A 14,291-nucleotide genomic window follows, 5' to 3' on the forward strand; every position below is an offset into this window, starting at 1 on the left:
TTGAACTATATATACAGCTAAATATATTTACCTGTAATATTTTTGGACATCACCACACAGTAAGCGAAGAAGCTGATCAATCCTGCTATTTATTCTTCCCTTAAGGAACTGGTACTTCATTGTAAGAAAAAATCTGTGTACAAAAGTTAAGAAACTTAAAATATCCTTAATGAATATGTGTCCTGGATATCATGTTATTTAAAATGTGATTTTAGGGCATGATGTTATAATTTTAGTAGCTGACCTCTCTGCCTTGTTGTTGGTTTCGCTGTTATGGTGATAAAATGACCTGCCAAAATTGGACCATAAATCACCAAAACAAATCCACTGATTCTTGAGGTAGGTTGATACATGAGAACTACCAAGACATGTATCGAGCTCTTCACACTTTCTGGATGACATGCTGTTGAACTCTTCTTCCTGTAAAGAAAAAGACACAACATTGTAGAGTTATGCCACCTTAAGTTTACGCACATTTAAAGGGGTAGTTCTCCCAAAATTGAAAATTGTCATTTTGTGTCACTCCAAACCTATATGACTATTTCCTCAGTGGAACACAATGTATATTTTGAAGATTGTTTTTTTCATGCAATGAAACTTAATGGGTACAAAACACTTCCATATTCTATTGTGGAAAAAAAAAATCTTTTGAATTTGGATTTACATGAGGGTTAGTAAAGAATGATTTTAATTTTTTTGTGGGAACATTTTTAAAAGACAATTCATTAAAAATCATAATACACATAAATTTGACCAATCCCATTGAAATCTATAGTAAACAACTCAAGATTTATTTCCATGTACTGAAATGATTTCTAAAGAATAAAGTGATTTATGATATAAAAATATTACCGTTAAACAGGATTTCATTGCCACCATTGCTTGAATCACAAGATTCCGCTGATTCACTGGCAAGTTCCCTCCATCTCTTTTAACCATCCACCTATGTACAGCCTACAAAAACATTCAAAAGCTATAGTTATAATGGCATTTGAATTATAATTGTATTTTTAAAATGAATAGGTCTGTAAAATGAATAGGTCTTTTTCCAGTACAAAAGATTTAATAAACCTACCTGGAGTACATGAAACCAGCAAAGAAGAACCTTGGCTGTTGGAAAAACTCTTCTTATGGCATTGAGTTCCTTAAGGTCACGGTCAATCATTATCGACCTACATGATAAGGAATTGAGAATTAATGAAGATACGTCAACATCTGTAGATTCTGTAAAAATGAACAGCTTTTGTAAAAAGGTAGTTTACAGTGTGCAGTATTTAATCCAATAGTAATGTCTGTACATAGAAATACCTCAATACATCAGCACACTTTGCTGCCAAACTACTACTGACTCTACTATGTTTTTAACTTCTTACCTGGGAAGAAATCCAGGGTTGTGATTTACAAGCTTTTCCAAGCAGAGAGCAAGTATGTCCGCTGATTCCTCACTAATAATAAAGTAAGCAAATGGGACTGCTCTTCCAATACTGTTGGTCAAAAGAAGAGCATAAAATGCATAACCATATGATGTCATGGCTTTGTAAGTAGCGTCCATGAATACCATGGTATGGGGATGTTCTCTAAGTATATCCTTTTGCCAGGGTGTCTGCACTACAATTATAAGTGGTTGATTTTCACTCAAAGGCTGGTAGTAACAAATGTGTTCCTGCAGCTCCGATGTGATCAGCTTGTCCACACTAATGCAGTCTTTCGCATCAGGAAAACTAAGAGCATTACTGGTCTTCTTGATCAATCGTATATCTTCAGGTGTAACATAATATCGCCGATTATATTTGTCCATATGTCCATGACGTTCTGCCCAGTCCACGCATTTTAAAAGGGTTTCTGAAATTGACAGTCCTTGATCAAGCCACATTTCAATGAAGGTCAATAGCTCTGGGTCAATGCGATTTTTTACGCCCTCTTCTTTCATGCACACATCATGTCCGTTGTGTTGAAGCATTTTGTTGACCACAGCACCTGTAAAACTACCATCTTTGATTATTTTAAATGACACATAAGCTTTGCAGGAATTAGCTCTTGTCTTTGTAGGTTCTCCTTTGCTTTTCCCACTTGCTTTGGTCGATCTTTCACATGCAAAGTAAAAGTAGTCTTTATGAGTAGACACAGCGGACTTGAAGGTGCTTTTGGTTTCCTCCTCCAGTTTCTTAATGTAACCCTGCATGAAATCAGTCTCCTCCCCAGAAAAAGGTATGACCTCTTGAATGACTCTGACATCCCTTAATTTCTTTAACTTTCGCCTTATCCCTTCAAGCCAAATATTCTCCATTTGCCTAGAAAAAAATCAAATAAAATGGTTAAAAAAGTAGTACTACTCAGTACTACATTTGCAGAGAGCAGCATATAGTACACTAAAATAACAGCGATATGAATCTATTGAGTACTGCAGCCTGAGAGCAGCATATAGTACGCTAAAATAACAGCGATATGAATCTATTGAGAACTGCAGCCCTGAGAGCAGCATATAGTACACTAAAATAACACAGTAAAATGAATCTATTGAGAACTGCAGCTCTGAGAGCAGCATATAGTACACTAAAATAACAGCGATATGAATCTATTGAGTACTGCAGCCCTGAGAGCAGCATATAGTACACTAAAATAACACAGTAAAATGAATCTATTGAGTACTGCAGCCCTGAGAGCAGCATATAGTACACTAAAATAACAGCGATATGAATCTATTGAGTACTGCAGCCCTGAGAGCAGCATATAGTACACTAAAATAACACAGTAAATATGAATCTATTGAGTACTGCAGCCCTGAGAGCAGCATATAGTACACTAAAATAACAGCGATATGAATCTATTGAGTACTGCAGCCCTGAGAGCAGCATATAGTACACTAAAATAACAGCGATATGAATCTATTGAGTACTGCAGCCCTGAGAGCAGCATATAGTACACTAAAATAACAGCGATATGAATCTATTGAGTACTGCAGCCCTGAGAGCAGCATATAGTACACTAAAATAACACAGTAAAATGAATCTATTGAGTACTGCAGCCCTGAGAGCAGCATATAGTACACTAAAATAACACAGTAAAATGAATCTATTGAGTACTGCAGCCCTGAGAGCAGCATATAGTACACTAAAATAACACAGTAAAATGAATCTATTGAGTACTGCAGCCCTGAGAGCAGCATATAGTACACTAAAATAACAGCGATATGAATCTATTGAGAACTGCAGCCCTGAGAGCAGCATATAGTACACTAAAATAACACAGTAAAATGAATCTATTGAGTACTGCAGCCCTGAGAGCAGCATATAGTACACTAAAATAACACAGTAAAATGAATCTATTGAGTACTGCAGCCCTGAGAGCAGCATATAGTACACTAAAATAACACAGTAAAATGAATCTATTGAGTACTGCAGCCCTGAGAGCAGCATATAGTACACTAAAATAACACGATATGAATCTATTGAGTACTGCAGCCCTGAGAGCAGCATATAGTACACTAAAATAACACAGTAAAATGAATCTATTGAGTACTGCAGCCCTGAGAGCAGCATATAGTACACTAAAATAACACAGTAAAATGAATCTATTGAGTACTGCAGCCCTGAGAGCAGCATATAGTACACTAAAATAACAGCGATATGAATCTATTGAGTACTGCAGCCCTGAGAGCAGCATATAGTACACTAAAATAACACAGTAAAATGAATCTATTGAGTACTGCAGCCCTGAGAGCAGCATATAGTACACTAAAATAACACAGTAAAATGAATCTATTGAGTACTGCAGCCCTGAGAGCAGCATATAGTACACTAAAATAACACAGTAAAATGAATCTATTGAGTACTGCAGCCCTGAGAGCAGCATATAGTACACTAAAATAACAGCGATATGAATCTATTGAGTACTGCAGCCCTGAGAGCAGCATATAGTACACTAAAATAACACAGTAAAATGAACTATTGAGTACTGCAGCCCTAACAGCATATAGTAAAATGAATCTATTGAGTACTGCAGCCCTGAGAGCAGCATATAGTACACTAAAATAACACAGTAAAATGAATCTATTGAGTACTGCAGCCCTGAGAGCAGCATATAGTACACTAAAATAACACAGTAAAATGAATCTATTGAGTACTGCAGCCCTGAGAGCAGCATATAGTACACTAAAATAACAGCGATATGAATCTATTGAGTACTGCAGCCCTGAGAGCAGCATATAGTACACTAAAATAACACAGTAAAATGAATCTATTGAGTACTGCAGCCCTGAGAGCAGCATATAGTACACTAAAATAACACAGTAAAATGAATCTATTGAGTACTGCAGCCCTGAGAGCAGCATATAGTACACTAAAATAACAGCGATATGAATCTATTGAGTACTGCAGCCCTGAGAGCAGCATATAGTACACTAAAATAACACAGTAAAATGAATCTATTGAGTACTGCAGCCCTGAGAGCAGCATATAGTACACTAAAATAACACAGTAAAATGAATCTATTGAGTACTGCAGCCCTGAGAGCAGCATATAGTACACTAAAATAACACAGTAAAATGAATCTATTGAGTACTGCAGCCCTGAGAGCAGCATATAGTACACTAAAATAACACAGTAAAATGAATCTATTGAGTACTGCAGCCCTGAGAGCAGCATATAGTACACTAAAATAACAGTAAAATGAATCTATTGAGTACTGCAGCCCTGAGAGCAGCATATAGTACACTAAAATAACAGCGATATGAATCTATTGAGTACTGCAGCCCTGAGAGCAGCATATAGTACACTAAAATAACACAGTAAAATGAATCTATTGAGTACTGCAGCCCTGAGAGCAGCATATAGTACACTAAAATAACACAGTAAAATGAATCTATTGAGTACTGCAGCCCTGAGAGCAGCATATAGTACACTAAAATAACACAGTAAAATGAATCTATTGAGTACTGCAGCCCTGAGAGCAGCATATAGTACACTAAAATAACACAGTATGAATCTATTGAGTACTGCAGCCCTGAGAGCAGCATATAGTACACTAAAATAACACAGTAAAATGAATCTATTGAGTACTGCAGCCCTGAGAGCAGCATATAGTACACTAAAATAACACGATATGAATCTATTGAGTACTGCAGCCCTGAGAGCAGCATATAGTACACTAAAATAACACAGTAAAATGAATCTATTGAGTACTGCAGCCCTGAGAGCAGCATATAGTACACTAAAATAACAGCGAAATGAATCTATTGAGTACTGCAGCCCTGAGAGCAGCATATAGTACACTAAAATAACACAGTAAAATGAATCTATTGAGTACTGCAGCCCTGAGAGCAGCATATAGTACACTAAAATAACAGATATGAATCTATTGAGTACTGCAGCCCTGAGAGCAGCATATAGTACACTAAAATAACAGCGATATGAATCTATTGAGTACTGCAGCCCTGAGAGCAGCATATAGTACACTAAAATAACACAGTAAAATGAATCTATTGAGTACTGCAGCCCTGAGAGCAGCATATAGTACACTAAAATAACACAGTAAAATGAATCTATTGAGTACTGCAGCCCTGAGAGCAGCATATAGTACACTAAAATAACACAGTAAAATGAATCTATTGAGTACTGCAGCCCTGAGAGCAGCATATAGTACACTAAAATAACACAGTAAAATGAATCTATTGAGTACTGCAGCCCTGAGAGCAGCATATAGTACACTAAAATAACAGTAAAATGAATCTATTGAGTACTGCAGCCCTGAGAGCAGCATATAGTACACTAAAATAACACAGTAAAATGAATCTATTGAGTACTGCAGCCCTGAGAGCAGCATATAGTACACTAAAATAACACAGTAAAATGAATCTATTGAGTACTGCAGCCCTGAGAGCAGCATATAGTACACTAAAATAACACAGTAAAATGAATCTATTGAGTACTGCAGCCCTGAGAGCAGCATATAGTACACTAAAATAACAGCGATATGAATCTATTGAGTACTGCAGCCCTGAGAGCAGCATATAGTACACTAAAATAACACAGTAAAATGAATCTATTGAGTACTGCAGCCCTGAGAGCAGCATATAGTACACTAAAATAACACAGTAAAATGAATCTATTGAGTACTGCAGCCCTGAGAGCAGCATATAGTACACTAAAATAACACAGTAAAATGAATCTATTGAGTACTGCAGCCCTGAGAGCAGCATATAGTACACTAAAATAACACAGTAAAATGAATCTATTGAGTACTGCAGCCCTGAGAGCAGCATATAGTACACTAAAATAACACAGTAAAATGAATCTATTGAGTACTGCAGCCCTGAGAGCAGCATATAGTACACTAAAATAACACAGTAAAATGAATCTATTGAGTACTGCAGCCCTGAGAGCAGCATATAGTACACTAAAATAACAGTAAAATGAATCTATTGAGTACTGCAGCCCTGAGAGCAGCATATAGTACACTAAAATAACACAGTAAAATGAATCTATTGAGTACTGCAGCCCTGAGAGCAGCATATAGTACACTAAAATAACACAGTAAAATGAATCTATTGAGTACTGCAGCCCTGAGAGCAGCATATAGTACACTAAAATAACAGCGATATGAATCTATTGAGTACTGCAGCCCTGAGAGCAGCATATAGTACACTAAAATAACAGTAAAATGAATCTATTGAGTACTGCAGCCCTGAGAGCAGCATATAGTACACTAAAATAACACAGTAAAATGAATCTATTGAGTACTGCAGCCCTGAGAGCAGCATATAGTACACTAAAATAACACAGTAAAATGAATCTATTGAGTACTGCAGCCCTGAGAGCAGCATATAGTACACTAAAATAACAGTAAAATGAATCTATTGAGTACTGCAGCCCTGAGAGCAGCATATAGTACACTAAAATAACAGCGATATGAATCTATTGAGTACTGCAGCCCTGAGAGCAGCATATAGTACACTAAAATAACAGCAGTAAAATGAATCTATTGAGTACTGCAGCCCTGAGAGCAGCATATAGTACACTAAAATAACACAGTAAAATGAATCTATTGAGTACTGCAGCCCTGAGAGCAGCATATAGTACACTAAAATAACACAGTAAAATGAATCTATTGAGTACTGCAGCCCTGAGAGCAGCATATAGTACACTAAAATAACACAGTAAAATGAATCTATTGAGTACTGCAGCCCTGAGAGCAGCATATAGTACACTAAAATAACACAGTAAAATGAATCTATTGAGTACTGCAGCCCTGAGAGCAGCATATAGTACACTAAAATAACAGCGATATGAATCTATTGAGTACTGCAGCCCTGAGAGCAGCATATAGTACACTAAAATAACACAGTAAAATGAATCTATTGAGTACTGCAGCCCTGAGAGCAGCATATAGTACACTAAAATAACAGTAAAATGAATCTATTGAGTACTGCAGCCCTGAGAGCAGCATATAGTACACTAAAATAACACAGTAAAATGAATCTATTGAGTACTGCAGCCCTGAGAGCAGCATATAGTACACTAAAATAACACAGTAAAATGAATCTATTGAGTACTGCAGCCCTGAGAGCAGCATATAGTACACTAAAATAACACAGTAAAATGAATCTATTGAGTACTGCAGCCCTGAGAGCAGCATATAGTACACTAAAATAACACAGTAAAATGAATCTATTGAGTACTGCAGCCCTGAGAGCAGCATATAGTACACTAAAATAACACAGTAAAATGAATCTATTGAGTACTGCAGCCCTGAGAGCAGCATATAGTACACTAAAATAACACAGTAAAATGAATCTATTGAGTACTGCAGCCCTGAGAGCAGCATATAGTACACTAAAATAACACAGTAAAATGAATCTATTGAGTACTGCAGCCCTGAGAGCAGCATATAGTACACTAAAATAACACAGTAAAATGAATCTATTGAGTACTGCAGCCCTGAGAGCAGCATATAGTACACTAAAATAACAGTAAAATGAATCTATTGAGTACTGCAGCCCTGAGAGCAGCATATAGTACACTAAAATAACAGCGATATGAATCTATTGAGTACTGCAGCCCTGAGAGCAGCATATAGTACACTAAAATAACACAGTAAAATGAATCTATTGAGTACTGCAGCCCTGAGAGCAGCATATAGTACACTAAAATAACAGTAAAATGAATCTATTGAGTACTGCAGCCCTGAGAGCAGCATATAGTACACTAAAATAACACAGTAAAATGAATCTATTGAGTACTGCAGCCCTGAGAGCAGCATATAGTACACTAAAATAACAGTAAAATGAATCTATTGAGTACTGCAGCCCTGAGAGCAGCATATAGTACACTAAAATAACAGCGATATGAATCTATTGAGTACTGCAGCCCTGAGAGCAGCATATAGTACACTAAAATAACAGCGATATGAATCTATTGAGTACTGCAGCCCTGAGAGCAGCATATAGTACACTAAAATAACAGTAAAATGAATCTATTGAGTACTGCAGCCCTGAGAGCAGCATATAGTACACTAAAATAACACAGTAAAATGAATCTATTGAGTACTGCAGCCCTGAGAGCAGCATATAGTACACTAAAATAACACAGTAAAATGAATCTATTGAGTACTGCAGCCCTGAGAGCAGCATATAGTACACTAAAATAACAGCGATATGAATCTATTGAGTACTGCAGCCCTGAGAGCAGCATATAGTACACTAAAATAACACAGTAAAATGAATCTATTGAGTACTGCAGCCCTGAGAGCAGCATATAGTACACTAAAATAACAGCGATATGAATCTATTGAGTACTGCAGCCCTGAGAGCAGCATATAGTACACTAAAATAACACAGTAAAATGAATCTATTGAGTACTGCAGCCCTGAGAGCAGCATATAGTACACTAAAATAACAGCGATATGAATCTATTGAGTACTGCAGCCCTGAGAGCAGCATATAGTACACTAAAATAACACAGTAAAATGAATCTATTGAGTACTGCAGCCCTGAGAGCAGCATATAGTACACTAAAATAACACAGTAAAATGAATCTATTGAGTACTGCAGCCCTGAGAGCAGCATATAGTACACTAAAATAACACAGTAAAATGAATCTATTGAGTACTGCAGCCCTGAGAGCAGCATATAGTACACTAAAATAACAGCGATATGAATCTATTGAGTACTGCAGCCCTGAGAGCAGCATATAGTACACTAAAATAACAGTAAAATGAATCTATTGAGTACTGCAGCCCTGAGAGCAGCATATAGTACACTAAAATAACACAGTAAAATGAATCTATTGAGTACTGCAGCCCTGAGAGCAGCATATAGTACACTAAAATAACACAGTAAAATGAATCTATTGAGTACTGCAGCCCTGAGAGCAGCATATAGTACACTAAAATAACACAGTAAAATGAATCTATTGAGTACTGCAGCCCTGAGAGCAGCATATAGTACACTAAAATAACAGTAAAATGAATCTATTGAGTACTGCAGCCCTGAGAGCAGCATATAGTACACTAAAATAACACAGTAAAATGAATCTATTGAGTACTGCAGCCCTGAGAGCAGCATATAGTACACTAAAATAACAGTAAAATGAATCTATTGAGAACTGCAGCCCTGAGAGCAGCATATAGTACACTAAAATAACAGCGATATGAATCTATTGAGAACTGCAGCCCTGAGAGCAGCATATAGTACACTAAAATAACAGCGATATGAATCTATTGAGTACTGCAGCCCTGAGAGCAGCATATAGTACACTAAAATAACACAGTAAAATGAATCTATTGAGTACTGCAGCCCTGAGAGCAGCATATAATACACTAAAATAACACAGTAAAATGAATCTATTGAGTACTGCAGCCCTGAGAGCAGCATATAGTACACTAAAATAACACAGTAAAATGAATCTATTGAGTACTGCAGCCCTGAGAGCAGCATATAGTACACTAAAATAACAGCGATATGAATCTATTGAGATATTATGGAACCTATTGACTCCAGCTCGGAGAGAGTTTTTCCGTATTTCTGTTTTGTTGTTTTACAAATAGTGACATTGATATTTTTAGGCTGCGGTCAGTAAACACACGGAACTAATGCAGGAAAGCACGGAACCATTATGATGAAATTTGTATAGATCGAGACGGGTATTTTATTATCATTCGGCGTGTGTGTATGTGTGTTCGTTCAAGAGCAAGGAGTAGCGAAATTTACACAGCAACACAACTTGAGTAGTTCTTTCCCTGACAGCAGCCATAGTTCACTAAAAATAACAGCGATGCATAACACTGCAGCCCTGAGCAGCGACGCGCATAGTTTAACGTTACCAAAAATAACAGCACAACCACTTCTTGCATGCAGCGGGAGATGTATAATGTCACGGAGATCTGAGCCAGTTCTGTCGTAGCATATTGGCCTCATAGATCCTTTTTTAATGCAAGCATTAAAATGAAGCCTATTTACCCCATTTTCACAAAAGCAGCATTGGTGCAGTCGACGTATAATGGAGCCGAATCAAAATTCATACTATAAGATGAGTGTTTCTTTGCATTTTAATGTTTATCAGTTATCTGAATTTTAACAAAATATATAGCAAAATTTACTTACCTTACATTACATGCGCTCTCCCAGTAACATCAGTTTGAAGTGTTCCCTCTAAAATTTCAAACGGCTTGACCCCGCCCCGCCTCTGCTTCAATTTCATTGGTTGAATCTGTAAACCAATCATTTTCTTTCTGCCCTTAGAACATGTTTGAGTAAGTAAAACTCCCATCTGCTGCCAATTCACCCAAGTACCATAAAATTAATATTAATTAATATATATATAAGTTATATTCATACCTGAGAGAAACACGAGAGAACCAAAGTTAGATGTGTTCACAGCGGCAGTCAGTTTATTACTGAGCGCCGAACAGGGGCAAGTATCTCTCTCGCGTGTTTCAAGTGCACACAATGCACCATCTAGTGGTGTGGCGGCGTGATGACAGATGTTTTACTGAAAAGTTCTAATTTGTAAATGTAATAAAAAAAAAAAAAATAAACATAGGAAATGTATTCACATGTTAATAGGGGGGTTCAAACTTATAAATTATTATTATTATTTTTTTAACCCATTACACTCTCCCCTGCTTTTAGAGATGTCTCCGGACATCTAGAACTAAGGTTGTCACCTAAAGAATGTATGTGTTTTATGTTCATGTTTTAGAATGACCAGTGTCTTCTATTCTTTCATGACTTATTTTTTGTTTGTTTTAGAATGCCCATACTGCTGGCACTGGGTAGTGGTGTATGTCAGGTAGCACAGGGTAAGTCTGGACAGGGTAAAGGACACAAGCATGCATCGTGTTGGACTGTGGGTCTCCAAGTTTGATATGTAGGTTGGCCCATCTGATTGTACGTGAACACCTCCTTTGGCTTAACTGCACGGGTAGACCTGCGCAGGATGACGTCCTCGTCATTCACTGGATGTGCAACCTTGCTGTGCTCCCAGATCGGTATCCTCATCACTACCAACCACGCAGTCATCCAATTGCTCCTGAGGTTCCACATATGGCAAACGAGTTTGTCAGTGCTTGTGCCGGTTCTGATGCCACAACCCGAGGGTGCTGCTCATATGTCTCAAGGTTATCTGGCTCCGCCCTGTGATATACAGGGTGAAACTCTGGTGCTGCTACACGAAGATGACTGTGTGGCTCACCCTGGAACTGTTTGGGAATTACTCTTTTCCTTTCATACACTGGTACTAATCTGGGATTACATGCATATCCTTCCTCGTCCCCAGAATCACTGATTTCAGGCTCGAGGGTGTCAGACATTTGATGCTGGCTGTTCTTGCGGTGCTGCTTCTGTCTTTGTTGTTTCTGTGTCTGATTGTCCTGACCATCATGTTCAAGTGGCAGATCGTTCACAGGCAAAAGGAGATTGCGGTGCAGTACACGGAGAGTGCGGTCACCGGTTTCAGCTTGAATTCGATATACAGGACTGTCTCCCATCCTTTCAACAACACGGTGAACTTGGTTCTCCCAGTAAGGGCGGAGTTTACCAGGCCCACCTCTCTCCGATAGGTTGCGGACAAGCACACGATCACCTGGCTGAAGCACGATTCCTCTGACACCACGATCATAGTATTTTTTTCCTTTTGCAGAACACCTTTTACTATTTTCAGAAGCAATCTTATATGCCTCCTGCATCCGAGATGCCCACTTCTGTGCATATTCCTGACGGGTCTCAGCCTGTGGCTCAGATTCAAGGTTAAAGAGCAAATCAATGGGTAGCCGGGGGGCTCTCCCAAAGAGTAGAAAATATGGGGAATAGCCCGTAGCCTCATGCTTTGAACAATTGTATGCATGGACAATGTGTGGTAAATAGTCTTTCCACTCGGATTTCTTTTCCCCTGCGAGTGTTCTGAGCATCTGAAGCAATGTTCTATTCAGAACGCTCAACAGGGTTCCCCTGTGGGTGATAGGGGGTTGTTCGAGAATGAGTAATGCCAGCCAGTTGCTCAAGTCGTTGGAACAAGTTATTCTCGAACTCACAACCCTGATCATGATGAAGCTTTTGTGGATACCCAAAGCGTGGAATAAAATCATAGAAAATCTTTTCTGCAGCCTGTTTTGCCCGATTTGTTCCGCGTTGGATAGGCCTGGGCGAACCGAGTAAAGTGGTCTACTAGAACCAAGATATACTCATAACCTCCTTTACTTGGTTCAAGGTGCAGATAATCTACAGACAATAGCTCAAATGGGGCACTAGTTGTAATTGAGCCCATTGGTGCCTTCTGAGGAATAGTAGGTCGCTTTTGCTTGATGCATGGGCATTGACGAATGACATAATCTTCTATGTCACGCTGCATGAAAGGCCAATAAAATCTTTGCCTTGCCAGCTGGATAACTTTGTCAGCCCCGATATGCCCCATGTCATCATGAAGGTGTTTGAGCACAAGAGACCGGAGGGAGTTAAGGGAGAACCAGCTGTCTACGTTGCCCTGTCTGTCTGTATAAAATTCCCTTGTCAAGTCTAAGTCTGTTCCATTCATGTATCAGTCGTCGTGTGGTTGGACCCATTTGTCTCTTGTCCTTGTTATTGGGGTTCCATCCTTTCTCCTTCATTGTAATTACGTCACAGATGGAAGCGTCTTCTTTTTGGGCAGCTTGGATGTCTTCAGGAGGAATCACGGGTGGGCTGGCAGGAAAAACATCATCACTGGAACAAAGCTGAAGGGCCGCAACCCATGGTACTTCTTTTTCTCTCTCTGCTTTATCTCCCTGCCATATGGCAGTAATAACATCTGGAGATAAAGACTCAGAGTATTCTCTGATGTGGTCCTGAAGCTGCACTGGGAACCGAGAAAGTGTGTCCGCGTCTGTGTTGGTTTTGCCTGGCCTGTATTTAATGGTGAAGTAAAAGTCGGCCAATTCACCCACCCATCAATGCCCGACAGCACTCAACTTGGCGGTACTCAAAATATAGGTAAGTGGGTTGTTATCTGTGAACACTGTGAACGTGGGGGCATAGTATAGGTAATCACGAAATTTATCACAGATGGCCCACTTTAAGGCAAGGAACTCAAGCTTGTTGGAATGAAGGTGATAATTCTTCTCAGCGGGCATGAGTGTTCTTGAGCCATAGGCAATTACACGTAATTTACCCCCCTGTTCCTGATAGAGTACAGCCCCTAGACCTTCATTGGATGCGTCGGTGTGGAGAACAAAAGGTAAATCAAAGTCTGGGTAGGCCAGGATAGGAGAGGAGGTTAACATGTCGACAAGGCGAGCAACAACAGCGCTGTGTTCGGGGGTCCACTGAACTGGTGTCTTAGATGGCAGCTGACCCTTTTTAACACTCTGTTTGGTTGGCCCAGTTTTGACCTGTCTCTCTTCAGACTCAACAGGATGCTCTTGAAGCTTAAACAATGGGCGGGCTATTCTGGAAAAATCCTGAATGAACGATCGATAGTAGCCCAAAAAACCCAGTAAAGCTCTAACTTCTCCCACATTCTTTGGTTTCCGTTCCTTCCATTGCAACACTGCTTCCAGAACCTTGGGATCAACCTGGACACCCTGGCTTGAAACTAGACGCCCCACATATCTCACCTGATGTTTAAACAATTCACATTTTGTTGGACGTAATTTCACACCATGCTCCCGTAAGCGGCAGAAAACCCTCTGCAGGTCTTTGACGTGGTCCTGAAAGGTTTTCGAAAAACAGAGAACATCGTCTAAGTATGGAAAACAGCATTCATCCCTTAAACCATTTAGCACACCTTCCATGCACCTTTGGAAAGCGGCTGGCGCGTTAGTCA

The 14,291-nt window shown here is 39.0% G+C and overlaps 1 protein-coding gene across 2 annotated transcripts; it reads right to left on the reverse strand.

Annotated features, from left to right (window-relative positions):
- Positions 1 to 25: 25 nt before the first annotated feature.
- Positions 26 to 10,756, reverse strand: LOC125257206. Of its 2 annotated transcripts, XM_048173675.1 has the most exons (6): positions 10,598 to 10,756; positions 1,374 to 2,291; positions 1,076 to 1,172; positions 853 to 954; positions 245 to 420; positions 26 to 133 (listed from the first exon to the last, which is right to left on the reverse strand). In XM_048173675.1, the coding sequence occupies exons 2-6, from the start codon at positions 2,285 to 2,287 to the stop codon at positions 28 to 30; spliced, it is 1,395 nt and encodes a 464-aa protein (XP_048029632.1). In that variant the 5' UTR covers positions 2,288 to 2,291; positions 10,598 to 10,756; the 3' UTR covers positions 26 to 27. The 2 variants fall into 2 exon arrangements, with proteins under 2 accessions (XP_048029632.1, XP_048029631.1); XM_048173674.1 differs by lacking the exon at positions 10,598 to 10,756 and having other exon boundaries at positions 1,374 to 2,436.
- Positions 10,757 to 14,291: the final 3,535 nt, after the last annotated feature.

This window comes from Megalobrama amblycephala, linkage group LG21 (genome assembly GCF_018812025.1).
Source record: "Megalobrama amblycephala isolate DHTTF-2021 linkage group LG21, ASM1881202v1, whole genome shotgun sequence".
Taxonomy (NCBI): Eukaryota; Metazoa; Chordata; class Actinopteri; order Cypriniformes; family Xenocyprididae; genus Megalobrama; species Megalobrama amblycephala.